Genomic DNA, 25,886 nt, shown 5'->3' on the forward strand with positions numbered 1-25,886 from the left:
ATGGAAGCATAGTTTGCAGATTCATCTGCAAAACTTACTGAGAAAGTGAAAATGCAGTGCATGTATATATAAAAAAAAAAAGCTGTGATAATCCAGACATCCTGGATGAAACTTAATGTAACTCTTAGAGAAAATACAGCTGTCTTGAGTCCAATCTATGGCATACATATCAAAGACAAATACAATGGAAGAATTTATTTTGAAAATAATGCCCTTCATCAAGAGCACTTTGGAAGATGATGGTCTCCATTATAACAAACATTTTCTCCATTCTAACTAATCCAGATGGAGTTTTGAAAAAGGTAATTGAAACTACTCAGGTCATCAAATATCTCATTTTCTTAAAATTTCAGATATATGCAAGACAGAAATCTATGCCAATTCAGGGAGCATCTGGTATTGCAACTTTTTCTTTAAGAGATTTTTTTTTTAAATTGGAAAAGGGAAGAAGGAAGAAAAAGATCTCTCTATGCCCATGTACTTTCTGTGTAGCTGTCCATGTACTTTCCAAAAACCCTGTAATTACCTAACCACTCATCCCATTTGGTTTCCCTTTCACTCCTATGACTAAGACGAGAAAGAACTCTTTTCTAGTAATTTTCCATGCATGCCCAATCAACATGGGTCAGCTGAAAACTGAAAACTTAGAAGAATCATTATGTACATATGACAGAATAGCCTTCAAAAGATAAGCAGTTGGTCTTATTGTTTGGTTGATTTGGTAGCCAGAATGTAGAAAAATTATACTCCTCTTTCCCAATCTCCTGAGTGAAAAGAGATGCCATTCAACATTTGATTGTATTTCCCAGCTAGGAAATAAAAGACCAAAAGGAAATTTCAGTTCCTAGCATTTGAAAGGCAGGCAAAACAGATCTCTCTTTTGGTTCAACCCCACCTGACTTCTGGCAGTGCAAAGCCCTTATACACAATGGGTCCATTTTCTATATAATTCTGGAAGTTAGGTGCAGTAGAGATGTGGAAGTCCTTGTGGTCTTTTTTCTGGCCAAGGCAGCACTGATACCACTGTTTGTTCCTGGATGTCTCTGCTGGAGTTAATCTCAAATGATGCAAGAAACAAGGCAGTCACCTTCACGTGGGATGTCCACTCTTCTGTCCAGCACCTCTATTAGGCAATCACCTTACAGATTTGAGTACCCTGTAACTCACACAAAAAGTGGATTTAATAGCAGAGGTAAGGTTTTTTTTTGAAATTATTCTGTAGGGTTCAGTATTCTCAGCATGGGGGATTTCTCTCCTGGTTTGAGCACACTAAAAATGAAACCTTAATCAACAGCAAACCCCTCATGTTTCAAGTATGTCTATTTAAATCAACTACAAAGGTAGGCAATGATTTTGAATAGAAATTAATCCTTTTCCATTTAAAGAATCAAGATGTCTGAGAACAATCCTGTTCAGCTCCTGGTAGATATGTATAAGCATGATCTGATCTGAGGAAAATGGAGTGTATTTCCAGTGAAGATAAATACTGCAGCTTTAATCTACACGGCAAATTACATGTGTTATTAAAACATGTTATTACATATGTTATTAAATATGTAACATTGTTACATATTATTACATATTAATATGTAATAATATTACATATGTTACATTACATATTAAATGTAATAACATACATTACATATGTTATTAAAATACTCTAGAGAATATATTTATTTATGAAGTAGTCATAATAGAACTGTTTTCAGTTCAGTTAAAGTCAGACTTTATCTTACTTTACCAGCACCTTTGTCAGTACCAAGTATTTTAACTCCTGGACAACATGTTGCTGAGACTAAATAAGCAGTAAAATTCACATCCATGTAGACAGTATTTTAGCTTGCTGCTGACACCAGATGCCTATTTTTTCTTGTCTTCCAGACTGTAAAATTAGGACATTGATGCTCATCTTTAAAGTGTTTTTTTTTTTTTTCTGCACCAAGGTAAAAGTATTGAGAAAGCTGAGTGTTAGTCTCATATTTTACTGTATTTAATCTTGTTCTAAAAGATTTGCATAAAAATAATTGGGGTCCTGGTATATTAAATGCTTTTTAAGGTATGTTTTTTTCATAGAATAAAGCAATCTGGCAAACATTTAAGAATGATCCTTTTATAGGTAATTAAACTTTTTTTCCAATTACAGTGTGGTTTTTCTTGTTTGGACTTATACGTTGATTATTGATTCCCAATAGAAATTACTTTTCTAAAAGCATTAATTTATCTACAGTCCCCCAGACAAATAAACAACTCACTGCAAAATCCATTTCTTCTTCTTCAGTTAATCAACAAAAATTTAATAGACTAATTTCTTTTTCTTGTGAATTGCATGGTGTCTAATGCTTTGTAATTCATGCTTTTAGTTTAAATATTGATTGGCTGAGCTAAAGTTGTGAAGTGTGTGCCTGAAAAAGCATGCAACTTTGTGTGTAACTTTTTCATATATTCAAGATGAAACTTAAGCTTGCTCTGTGAATTGGCACAGTGAAGTTAAGTAGGTATTATTAAGGTTTTTGTGTCAATCAAAACTGAAGCCAGGTTTATAATTTAAATCATGCCAGCAAGGCATTGAAAATTGTTAGGATTTATTTATAATGACCTGTTACTGTTGGACACAGAGACATTCTTGCACCAACTTAGGCAGGTAACTATGCCATGGAGGAATCTGCAGTGCAAACTTCAACAAAAGCTGACAGCAGACTATAGATGTAGAATATATGATTGGCTTCCAAAATTTCCATTGAAAGGAAATAGCAAAAATAAATGAAATAATGCCATATGGCATTATGCTCATGATGGAGATTTCTTAACTAGACTAAATGTGAAATGTTCTTCACATGTCAATCATATCTGCTGGCATTTACATAAATTTGAATAAAGTATCTTGGGTTAACTTTTACTGTCTTGCAAAACAATGAATGTTTCTGCACTCAGTCTGTTCCAAGTTGCTCTAATGCTTCATTCCTGGTAATCAACAGAGTTCATGAGTCTGATTCTGCTTTCCCATGTTCTTTGTATAATTTTTAAAAGTTCTAATGCAAAGTGAGTAAATTTAGCGTGAGTCTGAGTAAAGATTTCAAGCTGCATCCAGTGGTGACAGCAGTGCCACTAAATCCAGAAACTCATGTGGTAACAAAACTCTGACACTACAAGATCAAGATGTTAAAAAAGGTTGGGGATCACGACTTTCTTTTCAAAACAAAAACAGAAACAGAAGAAAGAAATCAGGTTTTTGAAAAACATTTAGCACGTTTTTCTTAGTATTTTGACAATATCTCTATTTTTCTTTAGAGTAAAGGTGTCTTCATAAAAAGAATGTCCATGGTGGTTGCACTCTTTCATGTGGAGTAAAGATATATTGAATGAATAAGAGACCACAACAGATTTCTAGTGTCTGAGGTTTCAAAATAGTACTGGAGAAACTCTCCTTAGGACTCTTCTTGTGGCTCAGTCTCTGGTCACAGAACAGCAATTCATCCCACCATGGTCTTGGTGGGGTGAACACAGCTCTTTTTCAATCAAGGACAAAAGTGAGGGAAAACAAAGAAAAATGATGGCAGAACTGGCATAAGGACCTGAGATCCTAGGAGACACAGGACTGTAACTCTCATTACAGAGATCTCTTGATGCACTGTCCTCCTTGTTGGTAGATGGAAGACCCTAGAATTGGTGATAAATCACCACTTATATAAAATTTTTTTGGTGCAATAATTCTAGTGATGGAATTTTTATTTTTTTTTTACTAAATATGGTCTTAACCTATTCCTGGAGATTTATCAGAATATATAATAAAATCACAGACGTATATTGTTCCTTTTGCCATGAGTTTTGGCTGAAGGTTTCCTATGGAATTTGTGAAATAGGTGAGAGAGAACTCTTGCAGACTGCACAGTGTTATCCATGCTTTCTTTATGCCCAGTGACTGAAGCAGTTACTGAAACAGACTGACAGAAAAGAAATAATATTCAGGATATTATATCAGAAACTTGACAGGTTATGTAGCTACAGGATATTCTTACATGTGGATGCAGTGTTGAAATCCTGTTCCATAAAGGAAGAACTTGAGAGTTCGTGCTGCCTCTTTTACACATGAATGTATGGGTAAAGAACACTTTAGTTATCCCACAGGAAGATACTTGCCAGCTGGGTGAATCTGAGGCTTCTGGGTTTTTTTTTCTTTTTCCTCCTTGCAGAGTGAGCATACATTCAACAGTTTTCAGAACTGAATTCAAGGGACCTTTTTTTATCTTCAATGTTCCCACATTATATGAGTCACAAATCCTCCTGCACTAAGCAGACAAAACACTTACTTTCAGAGAAAAATTCTTTACATATTTTCTAAGATACACTGATTATGTAAGCATAGTCAGTATCTTTATTCCATCATTCTTAATGAACAGTTTAAAAGTGATCTATAGTTTCTTAGGTACAATGCTTAGGGATGTATGTCTGAAGACTGATTTCAAGTTCAGTACAAAATGTGAGGAGCAGAGATTGAAGTCACTGTTAAGAGAAGAAGCATTGCAATTGAAGACATCACACAGGAATCATTGATCATTGAAGAGATGTTAATTCATGCACTTGTTGACTGGAAGAAAAGGTATTTGAAGCTGCAGATGTTGAAACTTTAATTTTTTTTAAATTTCAAATGGAAGAGAGCAGTGCACTGGGACAGTCCATTGGACGGGGCTGTATGGAGGTACATCTTATACTTTTCATCCCAGGTGACCGCTCAAAACACAATAAACAACAGTGACATTTCACCAGTTGCCAGACACGTATCTAACAGCAGCAAAGCAGCAGCGGGAATTCCGGCAATCCTTCTTTCTTTTGTTTTAAACTATTAACTTTTGCAAAGAGAGGTATACAGTGAAAAAATATATCTACAGTCTTTAGAACATAAAAAGGAGACATTGAGTGACTTTAATTTATAAAAGCGTTGGAAGAAGTATTGGGAAATTTCCTTTATTCTTTATATGATGTGCATTGTCTTTTTCTGATTTGTCCGGTATTTGATTACCTTTGTCCACTTGAGGTATGGATGCATTTATTTACTTTATCCTTTTCCAGACCTGTCCTTAATCCTTTGGTTCTTTTCTGCTCTGTTAAAGTCATCAGTGCAAAAGTCACTCATCTGTGATGGTTTTTTTAAAAGTACGAATAAAGTATCAATTTACAGAAAAAGAGTTTAAGGAATTATTCTGGCCAGGAAATTCAGGTTTTGTCATGTCATCTACATATCTGCCTTAAAGATCTTTGTTGTTTTTCAGCTGTACTTGACTTCATGGAGCATTATAATGAGGGTGTATAAACAGAAAAGCTAAGACGTCAACAGACAAATATTGGGTTTAAAAAATGATTTCCATCAATATCTGTGCATCTAGAACTTAAGAATTTTCAAACCTGAAGCGTATTCCTGTCTTGTTCCCAATCTGGCAAAATAAATTAGTGATAATTTGCATGCAAAATGTCTTCCAGGTCCAGGGCTCTGTTGGACTTGACAGATATATTTTAAGCTCCCTGTACAGAAACTACGCAAAACTTTCTTCCTCTTGCACTCTCATATCTGTGATGATACATTATGCGCCATTACTGCTTGGTTAGAACTTCCTATTGTCATTGCCCATAATGATAATCTTACTCTTTTCTACCTTGCCCTTATTGAAAGCATGAAGATTTTCTTTGTCAGCTGCTGCTCAGTGCAATAATTTTCCCATTTCCAGACCACGGCATTAATGCCTCCTACACAACCACAAACTATCCTCTGACTCATGCTACCTTGAGAAGTGCTGGTAAGTTCATCTGGCTTCATGTGCTTCACACATCCTTCCAGAACCTCTTGGCCTTATTAATAGTTAGCTCTCTAGGCTGCATTGCTTCAAAATGCAGTAGGCCCTGAGCTATAAGTTTTAAAGTTTTCAAGTTTTCATTGAAGTGTAATTGGAATGTTGATTATTTCAAATTCAACAGAAGCAGAAATGATTGAACAATTTGCAAAGAGCTTTGTGATGCAGAACTCAGTCAGCTAAAACTGAATCAGAAATCTTGAAATGGACCATGAGCAAATTTGCAATACAAATATAACTTGAAATATAAAAGATAATAAACATCATTAGAGAGATCATAAACTGATATTGATCTACTATGCACCATGCCTTTGCTACACATCTAGATAGAAAGTTGGAAGTCTTCAGTAGTGAAAAATTATATGATATATAAACTAATTAAAAACTGTCCTTTATGGTAGAACAGTGTTGCATGTTTATTTACATTAAAACAAATGAAGTTATAATTACCTGGAATATTTTTGTCCTGTGTTTGTGTTTGCCTTTTCAGAACTGTTAATTTTAACAAGAATTTCTATATATTTGGAAAACTATGTTTATTTTCTCAGGAATTTTATTTTGGTTAGGTGTTAAAATAGTGTTAGTTTGACCCTGAAATTTCCATGCTATGCTCCGAGTAGAATCAGAAAAAAATATTTAGATGTAGTGGCTTTTATATCCACAGTGTGAATTAATCAGACTTGCATAATTCCTTGGGTTTTTTTGTTGGTTTTTGGGGGACTGGGGGATGGGGTCTCCCCCTTTTTTTTTTTTTTTTTCCCTGTTTTTTAATTGGGAATTGCCGGGTTTGGGGTTTTGTTTTTTTTAATTTGTGGGTGAATTGTTGTTTCTGTCAATCAGTGAAAACGGACCATTTTCTCAGGGGATGTGTTTTGCTAGGAACTCAGAATAAGAATGGAAGTTCATTAATAGAGTATTTAAATGCCAGATGTACCATGAAGTACTCCAAATTTTTAAATAGAGTGATCAACCTCTTCTGTGATAGCAGAGACAGAGCTTTTCTATTCTTGGCTAGCGTGATGATATCCATGCCACTCAGCACTTACTTCTATATTAATGCTCTTCTGCCTGCCAAAAGCAGCACGTTGCATAGCTTTTTTTCAAGTCCCTATTCACCTGAAATAACTTGCTTTCTATTTATCTCTGTCTCAATTTAGAATGTGATTCATAGGTCTACAGTGAGAAATTATCAGACTTTTAAAGCACATGGAAGCAATAAGTAATCCTGAGGGACCTTCTTTCTTTGGCTCTTAGATGCTGAGCTCCCCAGAGCCAGAATTATCTCTGTATCTTACACGGTGTCAGCCACATTGTCAGCACCTAATTAGAAAGCAAGAAGATGGAGACAAGTGAGGATGCCTTTTTCACACTTCTGCTGTGATTATTGACCTGTTAAATGCTGCTTTTCTTACTTTTTATCTTTTATGATGAACTAAAGATTGGATGCCCCTTCGCTATAAAATGCTAAAAAGAAAGAAACCAAGCCCTGTTGGGAGTACAAGAGATATTTCCTCTTCCTTTCTGATGGAAAAGCTTAGATCAAAAGCAGTTCTAGAATTGTGGAAAACTTAGGCTGGAAGAGATGTTTCAAATTAATTTCATCCATCTCTGCCTTCTGAGGCAGGAGAAGCATATTCTTAATGTGTCTGAGAAATTCCCACATTGGAAATGGATGCATAAAATTCTTGTGAGGTCATACTACAGCATGTAACCAGCCTTACAAGGAGTTTTTTTTTCTCATTGTATCTAACCTAGATATCTCTTGGTTAATAGTGGCTTTATTAATTGCAGTTCTCTGAAAAAAAAAAAAAAAAAGGAAGAAAGTGTCATGTTCATTTTTTCGCCCAGAGAAGTTGTGGATGTCCCATCTCTGGAAATGTTCAATGCCAGGCTGGAAGGAGCTCTGAGCTACTCGGGTCAGTGGAATTTGTCTCTGCCCACTGCAAGGGGGCTGGAATTAAACCATTTTTAAGGTCTTTTCCTACCCAAGACTTTTATGATTCTATGCTTCTGTGATACCTCTGCACTAAACAAACACAATTCTTTCAGCTTTTCTTCTCAGTTCATGATTCTAAATTTAATCAGTTCTTGATCTCATCTGAATTTTCTCCCATTTGTGTAAAACCTTATTTTAAAAAGATAAATAGTATGAACTATAATAGTATGTAATACTCCATCTAAGGTCCTACCACTTCTAAAGGAAGCAGAAAAATGTCTCCTTTGTCTTGTATGTAACTCTCTGTTGACATACCTGAGAAAATTTTTCTTTTGGAAACAGAAAACTTGATAACATTTTCAATATTATCTGGCTAGCAGTCAGAGAATCTAGATCCTTTTGTTCATCTCTGGGGAGGTTTTTGAACTTTTTTTTTTTCCTTTTCTTCTTTTTAATTCTTAACGTTTTGAACATACAGTTAGTTACCAAGAATAATGATGCTATTAGGTACTCTTGGTTACTTTGTTTGCATTGGAATGCGTTAAGGAAAAAAACTTTTGCATTGGGCTGTGTTAAGGAAAATTTTAGTATTCAGTGAAGTGAAAGGTGAAAGCTGAAGTGAAAGGTGTGCAATTATATGGACAAGAAACACCTTGAAAGAAAGAAAACAGGGTACAAGGGTGACCATTCTGATTATCCCTACACAGGCAGGGAAATGCCAAGGGGGCACAAGTGGAATCTAATGGGTTAAACACTTTTTTTGAGGGCAAGTATTCTGCTACCTCTGTAAGTCAAAGATACTTCATCTTGTCAGCTACTCTTCCATAATTTTATGCCACTGCAGCCACCACTTGGAAATTCAATTTAAATAAAGTATGGTATTATGTCTACTATCCAGCATAACTGCTGTGACACCCAGTAGCTAAATCCAGATCCAAGAGTTTTGTAACTTTGTTTTTTGTTTCCCACATAGTAAATGTGATGGATGAAATTTTGAGATAATGCAATTTGGAAATCATCACAGGATGGAATTGCATGGGAAAGTAGAAAGTCTACAGTGACAGCTTTAAAGTATTCACAATTAAGGAGATAGTTTTGTCTAGGACAGATGGAATAATATTTTATTTGGGGAAATACAAGTTAACTTATTGAATTAACACAGGCCGACAAAAAGCAGAAGATAAAAGGAATTAAAGATTCAGATTTTTAAACTTCCAAATACTCTAAAGGAAATCACTAACAGGTGATTACTATTTAATGTCTGAAATGTTCCTATCTGCAAAAGCTTCTGCAGCTGCATATATTCCTAATGATGAATCTTTCTTTCCGCTAGCCTGTAAGACAGGAATAGAATTTATAATTTAATATGGACAAAAAGAAATGTGAAGAAAACTTTTGGTAAAAAATACTGATGATATATTGATTTTTTTCTGTTTTCCTACCAGGTGCCAAGCTGCATAACAAACTTATAATGAAACAAATTAGGTATTTCTTTCTTCACCAATATTTTTTCAGCCCACAAAACAAGACATTCAAAGGATCAGAGAAGTGAGACAGCAAATTCCCCATAGTGTTCTCATGCTACACTCCTGTCATGTAACACTTCTGGGGCTGGGCAGCTTGGGTTTGTGCCTGTCCTTGGCACCTTTGTACCCTTTGCCTTGGCACCCGTGGCTTTCACTCTTGAGAAACGCTGGTTCCAATGGTCACCCTTAGGATCCAGCCTGATTTTTCACGCCCCTTGCCTTCCCCTCTCCCCTGCCTGTTTTCTTCTCCGTGGCTTCAGCTGTGCCACGCTCTGCTCTGCCTGTTGGACACCCCTGAAGAGCCTTGTGGCAGGCGTGAGTAGCTGGGCACAAATGCACATGCACACACACACAGACACAGACAGACAGACACACACAGACGCACAGACACGCACACACGTGCAGGCTGTGACATGCAGTGTCTCAGCACAGCATTTCTCTCCCTTCTGCCCCTGTGAGACAGCACAGCTGATCAACAGTAGGTGAAGGCTGAGCACAGTGTCCTGCCTGTGTTAACTCCTGTCCGCCCCTTTAACTCCTGCTGCTGGTAAAATTCTCTTCATCCCGAACCAATGGAATTCCTGGATGGGGTGAAAGTCTGGAAATCTGACCTCTCAGATCTTCAAGACCCCTCTGTAGGTAAATCTTGTCATAGTGCTCTATATGATTTCAACAAATGACTTCTTCCCCCAGCAACCAAATTCTCCTTGCTGGAAGTTCATAACTGTTTATACCTCAAGAGAGAATGATTTTCTCATTCTTATTAGAACTCTACTTTCTCCCTCCCTCTCTTTGACTTCTCCCTATCCTTGCACTCTAGGTAACTAAAGTTCAGCTTACAACAGGAAAAAATCAACAAAAATAGAATATATACAAACAACTGCAGCAGGCAGGTGAATTACAATTGTGTGCTCAATGTTTAGTGTATAATGCAGAATTAATAATTTGTACACAAAGAATCACCAAAGTTTTCACAATATAATTTAAGATCTATTTAAAAGGATGTTATGGTGGTTTAACAGGAAGTAGGAAAACAGATGTTTTAATGATATAGGACTATAAATACTTTTATTTCAACTTTCATTATTTGAACAGCTGTTATTAGTAAAGTGCATTCTTCAAACACAACAGTACTGCTGGTTTCTGGTCTAATTGTAGAACTGGTGTCAGTAGCTCATTAAAACTGAAAAAAAAAGAGGCAAACCCGTGTTTTTAGAAACTTAACAAAATCATGTAGTATGTGCTAATACAGTTGGAAGACATTAGTTTAGGAGCTAAATATAAGGCATTATTTAGTCTATTCAGGAAGGGTGAAAGGGTCACTCAAACTGTTTTCTCTTCTGAAAATTGATTTACATGATAAATAAGGAGCCCCAGAGAAAGTTTGGCTTCCTAAAATTTTAAGCCTCCTTTTTGTGTGCAATTATTTTATTTTGTCACTGCTCATTACAAGCAGAGGAAGAAAACTGTGTTTGTGTGTGGAGCTTCAGCAAACTGAGTGGGACCTGGGAACCTCTCTCGGCTGTAGACCTGAGATGGCTTTGCAGTTTTGAAAAGTTTACTGAGGTCATTAGTTATTCCTGATAGAGAGCATTACTTTTTAAGGGAATGAAAGAATCTCTGAAGAAACAATATCAATTGATACTATCAGAGGCCAAAACAACAACAACAAGAAACTAAACAAAAACAAAACCCCGAAGCAAACAAAAATAAAGTGGACATGAAAAAACTGAGAAAGTCTGAAAATCTCTATCAATGAATGGGGACTAAACTTTCACATAAGACTTATTTTGACTTCTAAATGTTTGTAGCAAGGGTGGGAGGGGATGGGGAGAAATTATACCATTATTTTATTATTCCTTCAGAAGATTTTCTTGACTTCAACTATTTCCCTGCTGCAGAATTTCAGTTCAGTTGCTTGATTTTTTAAATCTCGGAGAGTTCCTTTACACTCTTCTATGTGTCTATATTCCTGATATTTTCTTTCCAAGAAAAACATTGAAAGATAATGCATTCTAAAAATATGAAATCTTGGGTTTTTTTTTTTTCTCCTTTAAATACCTTATATCAGATAGTCATAGGCAAAGTTATGGTGAGATAGCATGCTGCCAAAAGAGGTTGGTGGAGGATAACAAGCATGTGAGCACTTCCCTTCTAAGGAGAGGCCCATGGACCTATCCTGAGCGCTGTCACCTCCTCCTACTTTCTGTTCAGGAAGCGAGATGGTGTGACCATGGGCAGAGCAGACAGCAGTGGCAGTGTCTGGCATGAGCAGCAGGGAGGCAGAGTCTATTTTTATCAGATGCAAGGATAAATTTTTATTTAACATTTCTGCAAAGCTCACACGTGGCGTGTCACCCGGAGCCGTGCGTGTGCAGGGGTGAAGGAGGGTGGGTGTGCTTTATTCCCGTAGAAGGGTTTCTGGGAGAGGGAGGTTTTCATCCCACACACACCAGGCTGAAAGCAAAGAAACTGTGTTTAGAAAGGTGCTAAATAAAGTAAGTGATTGAACAGAGGAGAAGGAGGATGAAAGAACTATGCTGAAGCTGCTGTCAAAATAAAATGGGACAATTGCTTAAAACAAAAGCCTGAAATACTGTAGGGTACTTAGAAGATTTAATTAGAACTACGTAGGCCTGATTTGCCATTTTTTGTACCTTATATAATCATATAAATTGTTCAAGGTATCATATGGTAATAAGGGGAGATATTTACATTATTCATCAAGATAGAAAATACATTAATATTGCTACACATATTCAAATAAAATATATATGCAAACAAATAAAGAAACAACAAAAAAAGTCATGGTGTCTTTCTATCATGTTTGAAAACGGTCATGATAGAATGTAGAGCAGCCAAGAATCTCTAAACTTTATATTTTAATTTGGCTGTTTGTACCTTGTTCTCATTATTAATATACCATTTATTATTTGTATGCTTGCAAGTTATACAGTTGTATCAAGATTTCTACATGGAAAATCCTCACTGAATTTGCAAGGCCACCTTAGCTTTGTAATCTACCTGTTATAGTGTATTACAATGTTGTAGCATTATATACTATCAAGCAAGTGGGATATATTGTTCAGGAAATATAACACAGGATAATTTTAACACAGAATAAATTTTAAGACAGAAGGAATTTTCATCTGTTTGGTGGAAATGTTTCATCTCTTTGTTCCCAGTTGACCATATGTGCAATGTACAATTTTCTAGCAAATACATGGCAAAGCAGCTGGGAAGAAGGCAGGTTGTTGTAAGGTCCTATCATTTGGGTCAGGGGGAAGTGCTCTGGAAGGTGGGAGGTAGCATCATCATACACAAAATTTCCTGTTTTGCATGTTCACATAGGAGAAACACCTGGAGTTCAGGGTGACGCTGTAATGAAACAATTAAGACAGGGAGGATGTTCGCAGGAGAACATGGGGAGATGTCAATGCTCCTGAGGGGAATGTGGGCAGCAGCAAGGCTTGCTCTATTGGTGGAAAACCAGAGCGAAGACTGCACAATGAAGGGCAAGCCTTCTTTGGCAAGAATATTGGTTTATTGTAAATCCTGCTGGAAGTTAGTGGTCTGAGAAAAAGATCTGACCTTTAAGAATATAGTGTTTCAGGGAGAGGATGGGTTTTGATCACTTTTTCATTTATCCCTCTTCCCTAGCAAATCTGAATGAATCTGCTGATCTGTATCTGCAAGGCATGTAAAAAAATTACCTGATTTAATGTAGTGAATTTTGAGGGAATGCACTTTAAGGAACCTATTTTGTAAGTGTAGAGTCCCATCAAAGCAGTCATTCAGTTTAATTTGAATAATACTTAGACTTTCATAAGTAAATTCTTGCTGGAATTTGCATGATAACTTAAATGATTATCCAGCCTTTGCAGTCAACTTCAGTAATAGAAATTTAGCTGTCTTTGGCAAGCTGTGTAAAGAGTTAATTAGCTTCACCGTGTTATACCTTCTGTTTGGTTTAGTGAATTTATCTCTCTTCTGTCCTTGGCTGTCATTAACTTTCAGTCTCCTTGATTGCAGTCTACATGGATCTTCAAGTTCTTCATTAATTATTTTAGGTAAACTCATTAGACAGTGTTCCTTTTGTCTTTCTACATTTCAACATTTTAATCATATTTCAGGTCTCCAAAGGCAGAGGGAATGTAATTTTTCTGTGCTGTATTCCATTGATAAAAAATTGCAGGCTAGACTTTTTCACTCTCTGTTTCACAGAGACTGAGAAGCTCTCTGAAGTACAGACTCCCACAATGGAGTCTCCATCCTGTCAATATAAACGGAATCACTTATTCCTAGGTAGCCTACTTACCTTCCAGTTGTTGCCACGGAGAGAGACAAACACATTAAAAATATATTATAGTGACTTTTTACTTAAAAACATCTAATGTAAAGAAATCTCATTTAAGAACTTGAAAGATTGATCCTTTTACAGTGTAAGAAAAACAGTGTGATCATTAGTCTTTTCCAACATTAAAGTCTGAAGCAAGGTGACAGTGCTCATCCTAGATTATGGGATACAGAAATTACAAAGCTGACTTTAGAGATCAAATGGCTCTGAATGTCAGAGAAATTGACAATCTTTCTATTGCAGACTTTTATACGTTTTTTTTTTCTTAAGTAGAAAACAGTAAATTATATTAATAAAAACAATAACTCAAAGGGATTTCAGTCAAAATTATTTAAGATATATCTATGGTTTCTATGTGGTTGAAGTCTTGAATTTGTCTGGAAGTCTTCTCTCATACCACAGACAGACAGACAGACAGACAGACAGACAGACAGACAGACCATACAGACTTTTTCCCAAATAGAGTGTATGAATAGATAAGTTTTTGGTCTTTTGTAATTTAGGTGGTGTGAGTTTTGTGAATGGGAGAATTGCAGCTCTTAGGCTGGAATGTCTTTTAACATAACTTACTAATGCATGTCCTGAGGGTCACATCAAACCATTTTCTTATTATAATTAGCATGAAAGAAGAACAAGATTACACTAAGTTTAATCAGATTGGCCCCATAATTTATGCTGCTGAATATTTGCTGAAACTGTTAACAGAACATTCATGTGCTCAAAGTTTACAGAAATAGCCTTCTTGCAATGTCATCACAGACTCAGAGTTCCATAAAGACTGTTTTGTCTAAACGTGCTCAAAAATAAAGTCATAGATAGGTATAAATTATATTTTTCAGCATTTCAAATTATTTCAATATCATTCTGCTGTAAGTCAATTCCATTAATATTTTCTGTACTAGAGTTGTGGATACTAAACTTCCCTTGAATTAATTATAAGTAGGCTTTTTGCTGGTTTTGTGTTTTTCAACAGATGCTTTTGAAGTGTCTGAGAAACAAAATAATCCCATGTTTACCAAGCCAGGAGGAAATGTTGCTTTTACTTGCCCTGATAAAATTGGAGATTCAGTGCAGCAAGTGATGTGGGAAAGGATTAAAGCAGATTGGGTAGATTTTGTCATTCTGTGCAACTCATCAAGAAAGCAAACTTTTTTTGCCTTAGATTTCAAAGAATGTACACCAGTGGATTGCTCTGATCAGGAAAACTCCAGGTTTGTCTTTCAAAACATTACAGCCTCTGACTTTGTGATATACTTCCGTGTAGCTGCTGGGAGAAACAAAAACTATATGATGAATTTTACTGTGGCTGGTAAGTACAGGAGAAAATGGTAAATGTTTTCAAAATAGGACCTTCTGAGGCCTTAGCACTTTTAAACAAATAAAATAACTCTTAGTAACAAGTGAGAATTTATTTAAATACCACATTCCAATTAGCAGCATCTAAAAGATAGCAAATTTAACAATAAATCTTATTTTCTCGAAAATAAGCTGGGTTTAAGCTTGTCTCAGGACTTCAGACCTGTTTGTGAGAAACTGGTTTGATATTAACAATCATAGAATAGAATAGAATAGAATAGAATAGAATAGAATAGAATAGAATAGAATAGAATAGAATAGAATAGAATAGAATAGAATAGAATAATGGAATTATTTAGACTGGTAAAGACCTCCAGGATCATCAAGCCCAAACTTTGACTGGGCACCATCTTGTGAACTAAATCAGTCCTGTTGTTTCTTGAACACCTCCAGGGACAGTGGCTTCATTGCCTGCCTGGGCAGACTGCTTCAATGTCTGACCACCTTTTGCTGCTGTCCGACCAGAACATCTGGGCTAAACAACCCCAGTTCCTTCAGCTGCTCCTCGTGTGACTTACAAGAAGGAGATGCTTTGGAAGGGGAGCCTGAGCTTGCAGGAGGAGATGGACATTCTCCCAAAGAAGGCTCAAGGAGAATTCTCCATCAGCACATTGTACTGCAGGGCCTTGGGGATGAGACCTGTCCTCCAACAAAGGCAAAAACCACACTCACAGTCGTATTTGTCATGTGGAAATTTGTGAACTGGGCTCCACCTTATTCAGGTGAGCGGTTTCCTCATAGAGAGCTGAGAAACTCCCTAGGTTTTACTGTTGCTATTTTCACAGCTTGCTTATAGTGGGACCTACATGTCCCAACACATGGACACTTGAAATTTCTGAAACTCTGGATTTCATTCCAGATTTACTTCTGTTTTTTGTTATGACCCCCCCACCAAAAAAAAAAAAAAAAAAAAAAAAAAAAGACTTGGTTTTGCTTCTTCTCTCATTTTGATTCTCTTCTCATTTTGAACACCTAATCCTTGCGCCACCCCAGACCTTCTTCTGTTGCAGCATTTGGTCCAGTTTTTATTGCTCTGTCCTTGTTCCTGGTGATACATGAGTGTTTGGCAGTGCTGTGGCATGGTCTAAAACTCCAGAATATGTTTAAAGTCTGATATGGTTAATTGAGAAGAGGAGAATATGCTTGGAAAAAAACCCATGATGACCTGCTTTACTTTGAATACTTGCCCACAAAAATCCATGAAAATGAGCAGAATGTGATAAAAATACAGGAAACAGGACAAAAAGTCCTCACCTCTAACAATTTTAAACATTCAAATTTCAAAATTTTGACTATATTGATGTAATCAAGCATGTGTTATTTGTGGAACAATAGAAATATTTCCTTCTTACTCCCAAGTGCAGTACTTCTAACACCAAATTGAAAACATATAGTTGCAAAAAATACAGTAACCTTCAGAATGATCAGTTCTACCGACACAAAATATTTCTTCTCCAAAAGTAGAGAGTTTAGTTTCCATGCTTCTTATTCTCTTGAAACAAATTCAGTTTCTGATTTTATTCCTAGCAACAGTTGCGTAGTTGTGGCTGTTTATTGGAGAAAAGAATATGAAAACATTGAAGAATATGAAGTACAATATGATTCAGAAAACACTCTATTGTATTCCTTTTAAGCCTTCACCCTGTATCATTAAGTGCATTTTGTTGAGTCTTCATTAATTTCAAAGAAAGTGAAATATCAAGGATTTCCTATTATTTCTCTTCAACATTTGGAACTTTTTCATAAGATACAATCAATATTTTTTGAGTGATACGGAAAAAACAGTAAGTGGAGAGAAACAGCAGGTCAAGCATGAGCTCCCACTGCACCCTGTGGCTCAATGAAGTCTCTCACAAACTCATGAGTGACTTGCTCTGCTTGATCCAACAGTTGTGGCTAGAATTAAACAAACTGCTGCCAGAAACTTGCTGCACAATTTTTTTTTTTTTTTTTTTTTTTTTTTTTTTTTTTTTTTTGTGTATGTTCTACCAGTTCAATCATGTCATTTTCTTTGGCTTAGCATTACAGCTAAGCCACGCTCCAGCTCGGATTTTCTACCAAACTCTTCCAACGCTTTAAGCCTGTTGGTGTGATTCTGCATGGGTGAAGCGATTCTTCTCGCCTTATCCAGTTCCAGAGTTATTTTGAAGTACTGAGCCTAGAAGGTGGGAGGAGAGCAGGAGAGCTGCTGTTTAGGTTTTAGGTTGAGAGAGTAAGAAAAAAGATAAGAACCTCTCTTTTTTTTTTTTTTTTTTTTTTTTAAGCTGTTGCTGAGAGGAGCTCAAGAACTTTTGAAGAGCAGGAATCTTAGGTGAAAGCCTGTATTAAGAGCATAGGATTATTTTCAGAAGAGCTGGCAGTCCAAAAACTGCTGATTCTGAGAGGTGGTATGGTAGAAAGAAGCAGCTTGCTTCTTGGCTAGAGGTGAATGAATTTTTGCAAAGAAAACAGCATGGGATTCTTGTTAAGAAATAAGGGAGAGAGGAAGGAATAGATATTCAAGCATAATGAAAACAGTTCTTGTAGTTGTATCAGTAAAAGTCAGCAAGCTGCATTTAATGCTTTTGAATGTTAGTGAAAATTAAACCATGAGATTAATTCAGTGTCACTAAGTTTATCCACTCTATCCCACTAAATATTGTGACTGTTGTTTTCCAGAAACAGGAACTTACCGGTTAAATTGGACTTCTGCAAGTATTTTTTGACCTCAAAACCTGGAACATTTAAAGCAATGTATTTGTAAAGTAGTGTAGTTCTTGTTGGATGACTCTTACAGAAACAGCTGAATATTACATATTTATACAATGTGTTCAAGAGATTTTGGATTAATTCTTCACCATATCTCTCCTTCTAAAAATTCTTTCAATTTGGAGATCAGTCACGACACCAGATTCCACATCTGAACCCATTTTCTGTGTTTTTCTTACTATGATTTTCCTTTGAGACAGTCTTTGAAGAAAGGAAACAGACTTGCAATCCACATATTGTTTTGGTAGGTGATTGGGAAAGAATGGGACATGTCATATGAAAAGTCTGAAAAATTAGCAGGGCTGAAAAAGAAGTACTTATTCCCTCCTGAAGACACAGACATTTCCAGAGATTTAATTTTTTTTTTTTGTAGCAATTTCTCTTAGGCAAAGTAAAACAGAAAGGTGCTTTTGTGTGGTGCCACTAGATCTGAAGAATGTGTTAGTGGTTGTATTTACATGCATGTTTAAAGGGTTACATTACAGTTTGTGCTAGGCCTTTCACCAGCTTTGTTGCCCTCCTCTGGACACATTCAAATACCTCCACCTACTTTTATATTTTTGAGACCCAGAACTGCACATAGTGCTCCGGGTGAGATCACACCATGGCTGAATACAGTAGCGTAATCTTCATCAGCATCCAGATGAAAAGCAGAGACTTGTACTGTCTCTGGGGTTTATCATATGTTCCCTGAGAGCTGGAAAGCGACAGCAGTGCTTCTGGGCAACAGGAAACAGGCAGAAAATAAGAACTGCAGTGAGGGGTGAGGAGAACCAGGATAGGAGTGAAATTATCTTCTTTCTTCCTTCATGAAGTCATTGAGTATGAATACTAGGTATCAAATCATCTCTGTGGGTCTCCACTCAATAAACCACCATTCCCTGGGCTCGAATGCATTCATGCTGGATTTCTGCCTTTCAGCTATGGGGAAAACTATTTCAGTGATGCCCAGTTAGGATACCATACATGCCAGTCCAGCAAGGCATGTGACAAAATACATGAAGGTCTTGGCAGAGCAGTTTGAATCTCTTGCAAAGACAGATCTCTGGCCCATCAGTGCTTCCTCCTCAAAAACCAAAGTTAGTGCACTGAAGGTTGAAATGTGTCCTGCAAAAAAATTTCCCAAACTTGCAGAGAAATACTAATACTTGACAGAAATTGTACTGATGCTGAAAATATACTTAATAACCTCCTGTCAGCATAATACCTTTGTTGAGAACATAAGAACTAAAGAGACATATGACAAGCCTCTGACATGTTTCTGCAAAATCTTGACTGGGATGTTAAAGTCAGTAATTACAAAAGGTTTTGTGTAGTTAAAGAAAACAAATGCCTAAGGGAGGTTTTGCTCACTTCAAATGAGAAAAGGAACATGGGTTTCAGTTGTTGTTAGTTAAAAGAAAAAGAATCTAATGATTTTTCTCATCCATATTTAACGGCAACTGATAATCTCAGCTCTCAAACTCATTAACTCAGAGATTATAGCCATGACCTGATAAAACTGAAGGTGAAACTTCAGAAAAAAATGAAGTCTGGAGCAGTTAAACTGAAGGGTGGGGATGCTGCTGAAATCTGCAACTTTATCCAGTCACCCATCCTTGATGACAATCAAATAAAATATTTAAATTCTTTTCCCTTGTTACTTCTAGGATTTTTTTATTTTTTTTTTTATATTACTGTAAGTACTCCCTGGCACAGACAGCGGCTTTCTCTGGTGGGTAGCATAACAGCTGGTCAAAAAAGGCATTATAATTTTTCCTGAATTTGGAGGTAGGTATTATGAACCATTCTGTCATTTAAAGTACTCATGAGCTGAAGACATTCTGCAGTAGAGTGATTTCATACATGGTGATAACACAAAAGTTGTTGGTTTGTGTTATCAGGCAGCCTTCTCTATAGTGTCACATGCCTTCACTAGTATAAACTTCTGAGAAAATTTTCTTTCTTTGTTCTTTCCAGTAAAATAGCATTGGATTCAAGGATAAGACTCTTCTGTAATCAGTATTTTTTGTTATCCTTTCCAATGAACACATTAATACAAAAGAGACATACCTGAGCCAGTCTCATGTGGAATTCAGGACAGCCAGATAAGAAGATGTGAACCTTTCTGATCCCTGAGAGGAAAGCCATCTGGTGATGGCTCAGCAGCTGGTTGGCTGGGATTAGTGTCATTAGTGGCACTGATTGCTTTCCTTTGCCTGTGAACTAAGCACATAACTTGTCCACCCCAATGGAAGCACTTCGGGGTAGCTGTGGTTTCACTGTAGAGTGAGCAGAACATTAAAGAGAGATGTTAGCTCCTATTCACCAATGAACAGCTGAGAGTTTGAGCTGTGGATTACCTGTGTGACTTTGATAATATTACCTCTGTTCTTTTCTCCAATGCTTTTCACCTAAAAAATAAGTATTACCTCACCACAGACTTGAGCACTATAAAAATAAATCGGCTTATACCTCGAAGCCATTTTCTTGTCTGTCTTTACCTTTAGTTATTACAGGTTGTTATTTAGTTTCATTTGAAGATATGACTCCATTCCAAAGAAATCAATGCATTTCAAGCACAGTTACTATAAGTTTAACTTTTCCTGCCTAGGTTGCAGTTTTCAAAGAAAGCCTTTTTACTTGGGCTAGGACAAATGGGGCAGGTTTCCTGATATCCGTCATCAAGGCAGGTACAATACCAGGTGATTAAAAAAAGGTGGATGATAACAGGAGAAATTTTTGTGAAATTTTTTTGTTAAAAACAGATTTTTTTTTTTAATTGGAGCAGAAAATAACTGATACCATTGCATGCAGTATTGAACAGAAAATCCCTTGAGCATTGAGATGATCTTCCTGATACTCTGAAAAATAACTCGCTGCCCATGGAAATACTGAATGATTTTTTGGTGTCTCCTATGGAACAGCCTATACAATCACAGAAGCACAGGGCTGAGTTGGAAGAAACCACAGTGGGTCAACTGGTTCAACCTCCCCACTCAAGCAGGGTCATCCTGGAGCACATGGCAGAGGACTGTGAATGTGCTGGAGACTGGAGTCCAGTGAGGGAGACTCCACAGCCTCTCTGAGCAATCTGTCCCAGTGTTTGGGCACCCACACAGTAAGTAAGTTCTTCCTCATATTCAGGTGGATCTTGCTGTGCATAAGTTTCTGCCTATTGCCTCTTGTTCTATTGCTTAACACCACTGAGAAAAGCCTGGATTCATTAATCTTCTTGGCAGAAACTTGTCAGAAGATTAACCCTCCCTTCAGATACTTACAGGTTGGACTTGATGATCTCAAAGGCTTTTCCCAACCTAGCTGATTGTGTGATTCCATGACGTTGATGATGTCTCCTCTCAGTCATCTCTTCTCGAGGCTGAACAGGCCCAGCTTCCCCAGCCTTTCCTCATAAGAGGGACTCTCCAGCTCCTTGATCTCCTTTGTTGCCCTGTGCTGGCCCCACACCAGGAGCTCCATGTCTCTCTTTCACTGAGGAGCCCAGAGCTGGACATAGCACTACAAAAGTGGCCTCACTAGGGCTGAGTAGAGGGGTGGGATCACTTCCTCGACCTGCTGGAATGCTCTTCCTAGTGCACCCCAGGACCCCCTTGGCCTTCTTGGCCAAAAGATCACACTTGTTGACCACAAGGGCACTGCTGGCTCATGGACAGCTTGCTCTCCCCCAGGACCCCCATGTCCTTCTCTCAGAGTTGCTTTCCAGCACATCAGCCCCAGCCTGTACTGGTGTGTTGAGCTATTTCTCTCCAGGTGCAGGACCCTGCATTTGCCCTCATGGAATTCCAGACAGTTCTCTGCCCGTCTCTCCAACCCACTGAGGTCCTTCTGTAGGGCAGCTTTCAGACAACCCTCTGGCGTATCAGCCACTCCTCACAGCTTTGTGTTAGCCAAGAACATTGTCTTAAGTAGATTGAGAACTTTCACTAACCATATACTGAGTAATTTATGTATGAACTGCTTTCTCACTGGGGAGGGAAGGAAACAGAAGAGGATTATAAAAAGTATAGCTATTTTTTTTTTCATATCACTGTGCTGTGTTCACTCACCTTTGGTCATCCGAGTCACAACTTTGTTAAGAGCTGCTTCAGCATAACAAAGGCATTTTAGAAATGAGGAAATTGCTGTAAAGTCTGAATATTGAGCATGAGCTGTCATGGAATAGTGTCTTTATATAATCATTGATTTTTCAGCTTAGTTTGTAACAAAAAGTTCATGCTGATTTATATTTTTACAAATTACCAATTCTATTTATTGAAATCATATTTTAGCAGCTTGGGATCACAAATGGTTTATTACCTACCTAGCTGAAAGGATTTCTGCTGCTGTTTTGGTGTTAGATTTCCTACTGATCTTCTGCATCACCACTGCTTATCACAAAAAAGTGAGTAACAAATCAATTTGCATAATACACGGAAGCAGGTAAGGATGGATGTGTTAACAGCTCATCCTACTATCCCACTCAGAACCAGCAAAAAAAAGGTATACATAAAAAATTGAATTTTCTCACCAATATTTTAAACTTGAAAAAAACTTATCACTTCTAGAGCCTTTAAAAAAGTGACATTTACTGGGGTTTTTTTTCCTTTTTTCACATTGGGAAAACAAATGGCTTACTCAAGTTCCTTTGTCAGCTAAATGCTTACTGTGGTATTAGCTGAAACAACATGTTAAGGGTGATTTGTCAGGAACAACATCAAGATAGGCATTGTTATTCCTATTTTGTGTACAGAAGACAGGTGATATCTTCAAGTTTCCTACATCTTCTAGCATTTTTTGTCCTCTGATTTAATGCTCGAGATTTCCAGCTGGATCCAAATTAATGGTTTAAACCATTATCTAAGTTTGCTGTATTCCCTGCCAAATATCTCTAGTAGTCTGATCAAGAATCTCTCTTCTTCCAAAGAAAAAAATAGTGAGCAGAACATGTATTCCTTCCCCTAACACAATATATGATGCTGCTGGAATTTCGGGCAACATATTAGGGTTTCCCCAAAGCAAAGGGCTTTTCAGGCTTTTATGATACAGTGCTAATCTCATGCATGTTGCAGCTTGCAAGCCTACCTGGAATTTTATTGTATTTATTGGTTTCAGTGGGAAAGTAAGCAACATCAGCATTATATTGGAATTAGACATTTTAGACTATACTATCATGTATGGTGCAGTTTCCTCCACTATGTTTCTGACTAAATGTATGTCTTCAGAAAGAAGAGGAGGATCACAGATGCTTTATTGAAAGTATTGTACTCAGATCTGGGTAAGGTCACCTGTTGAGATGGAGCTTTCTCATGGTTTGCCCTGTGTATTTATTAAGCTCTTTCTCTTCTGTGTCTATTCTTTATATCCCCTGAATCTTATAGTCTAATCTTAAACTATATAGACAGGAAAAATTGAAGATTTTAAAATATGATTACTGCTATTCATTATTTTTTGATGAATACCCCTTAATGCTTTACAACTACATTTAGAGACTACTCTGGTCTATGTTATTAACAAATTACCTCTTTTGTTTTGATAGCCTTTTTATTAATTGTGTCTTTGTTTTTTTCCTCAAGTCATCATTTGTAAAAGTAAGGCAAAAAATCACATTGTATGATGCTCTTTGTCTTATATGTTTTTTCCAGTTCTTCTTCACTACAATTCTTTAGGATAGATGTTTTAGTGCATCTCTTTTTTTTTTTTTTTTTTGTGTGTATTGTAGTGTAGCAGTCTATGTTTTGGAACACTGAGTCTTTTTTTTCCCCCTTTAATAATCCTATTCAAGTCCTAAAGTTTAGAAGTGGAAATTTCACTGCTTCTGTCTTGTCCCTTCACACCCTTAACTGGGGGTGTGTTTAGGGAAGTGAGTGTTTCATGGTGGATGTGAGAACCCATTTTCACAGTGGATGTGACACTCTGCCTTTCCACCTCTCTCCTCTCAGATCTCACTCCTGTATGATCCAGTGATAATGTCACTGTCAATGTCACTGTCAATATGTCCTGATAAAGCTGATTTCTCTCATTCTGACTGTTGGGTCACTGTTTGTCCTGGGATGAAGTTCTTCCTAGAGTGGCCATAGGTTAAGGACTGCTCTTTTCCTTCAGAAACCACCTTTCCTCCATACCAGTTCTGTATGTAAAATTTAGTTGTCTTAATGAAATGACTTATTCTTAGTATAGTCAATAGCTTCAGAATAATTCATGTTTTAAGATGGGTGTAGGAGAGACTGCGTCAGTACCTGAGAAGTGTGTGTGAGGGGAAGGGGGAATTTCACTGGTGCTTTATCAGGGGCCAGATGTGAGACAGCTGGGAAGCATATTCAAGCTGCAACTCCTTTTTTCATATGGCTTGGATCTGAAATGTATTCACAGAAAACAAGACAAAACCCCATTTTTATTGATGGTTTCATACTTCTGAATAATAAATCAGCATCTGAAGAAAAATTCTTCTGCTTTTTCAAAGCGGTAGCTGCTTTGAGAGAAGTCCTTCAACTTTTTTTTTTCTTTTTTTTTTCTTTTTTTTTCTTTTTTCTTTTTCTTCCTTTTAATGTTCTTCTAGCCTCCTTCTAACAGTTATGGAAGATCCAATTTTCATGGCTTACAGAGCAGAGAAAGAAGAGGAGAAGAATCATCACTCAGGCAGACAGAGGAGATTTATGTCAACTGCAAAAATGTCTCAAACAAACATAAGAAAAGATCATTAAGTTCTTTCTTAAGAATGAAGCAATCAAAGCATAGGCCTTTTATTTACAGAATAGACTTTATTTTCTCTGTGCTGGCGAGAAGTGGAAGGTCAAACTGGCTGTGCTGGTACGGCCTGAGCTGCTTCGGCAGGACAGTGACGAGATCCTGGATGTGCTGGTGTTGTATTGCAGCCTGCAGAGTTACCCTATCCCTTAATTCATGTGCAGGATTAGAGACTATTTGTCCTTCTGTAATAGAAACACTTTTTCCTAGTAGGTGGACTCTTAAGGATCAATTGTAGAACAGCTCTAATATGCAGAATGGAGCTGCATATGTTTACATAAAGTTAATTTGGTCTGAGAAATCTATGTGTATGAGAAGCCCATGCGACAGGGTGAGAAAGAAAATGTGTTTGATGTTGTCTATGTTCATGGTTTTTGCATCTCAAATTGAGAGCTCTATGGAATAATAAATACCCATGATTTTCCACACAGGAGGTGTTATTTTGCTGCCGGGCAAACAGTGCTATTCAGCTGACAAAAGCAAATGTATCAGGGCTCCTTGAACCTAGATTTAAAAGTATGAACAGCAGCTTGGTATCTGACAGCTTTGTGGTTTTACAGGCTTTTGCCACTCACCACAGCAATTTCAGTGTTTTCTTTTTGGGGATGCAATTGGAGCGTAGTCCCTGCTCTCCTCCCCGACACCTTCACCCCCTCATTCCCCCCCATGCCCACAAGAAAACAAAACAGGAAGACTCTGTCACTGTCAGGTTATATTTAATAATTTATTATAAGGTTTTAGTTGCGCAAAAAATAAATGAGAACATGGAAGGTATATGAGCAAATGGTGCAAAGCAGAAGAAAGCATGACTGAGAACATTTACAAAACAATACACATACATATGTGGTTGTATGTCTGCATACGTATATATTCTGCTGAAACCTACAAAAGAAATCACACAGAAATTGAACAAACAGACAAAAAAATAAATCCTTAAACAAACAGAACTAGAAGGCAGACCTGAGAATTAGGATCTATGCATCTTTTGGCCTTTTACAAATCTGCTGAATTACTGAGGACAGAATCCCAGTAAATGAAGGTGTTACCATGACAGCTGATAATCACGTCAGCAAACTGTGTGCCTGGCTCACCTATACCTGATTCCACTTTTCTCTTGAAGCATATGTAAAAATGTTGCTGGATACAGTGTTTGGCATTTTTATCTGGGTTTTATTTTGAAAGAGGTTAGTGGTTCCTACAAATCAGGTACTGGTTCTGCTTGGCTGGCTAGGAAGAGCATCACAGCCTGACAGCAAAAAGCACATTTTGCACAGCCTTCCCCAGTGGAAAGCTTTCTTCACGTGCACAGGAAAATAGGGACCTAGTTTCTTCTGAGAATAACATGGACACAAGGCTTTTCTTCACTATCTGAGCAATAATAGCATCATGTGGTTATC

The 25,886-nt window shown here is 37.1% G+C and overlaps 1 protein-coding gene across 1 annotated transcript; it reads left to right on the top strand.

Annotated features, from left to right (window-relative positions):
- Positions 1-25,058, top strand: CD226 (CD226 molecule). Its single transcript, XM_058024037.1, is given in 6 exon segments — positions 1-206; positions 208-250; positions 252-319; positions 14,628-14,971; positions 22,035-22,147; positions 24,302-25,058. Coding segments are annotated over 6 exon segments (1,200 nt in total). The 3' UTR covers positions 24,728-25,058.
- Positions 25,059-25,886: the final 828 nt, after the last annotated feature.

The sequence above is a fragment of the Melospiza georgiana genome, chromosome 1 (assembly GCF_028018845.1).
Source record: "Melospiza georgiana isolate bMelGeo1 chromosome 1, bMelGeo1.pri, whole genome shotgun sequence".
Lineage (NCBI taxonomy): Eukaryota > Metazoa > Chordata > Aves > Passeriformes > Passerellidae > Melospiza > Melospiza georgiana.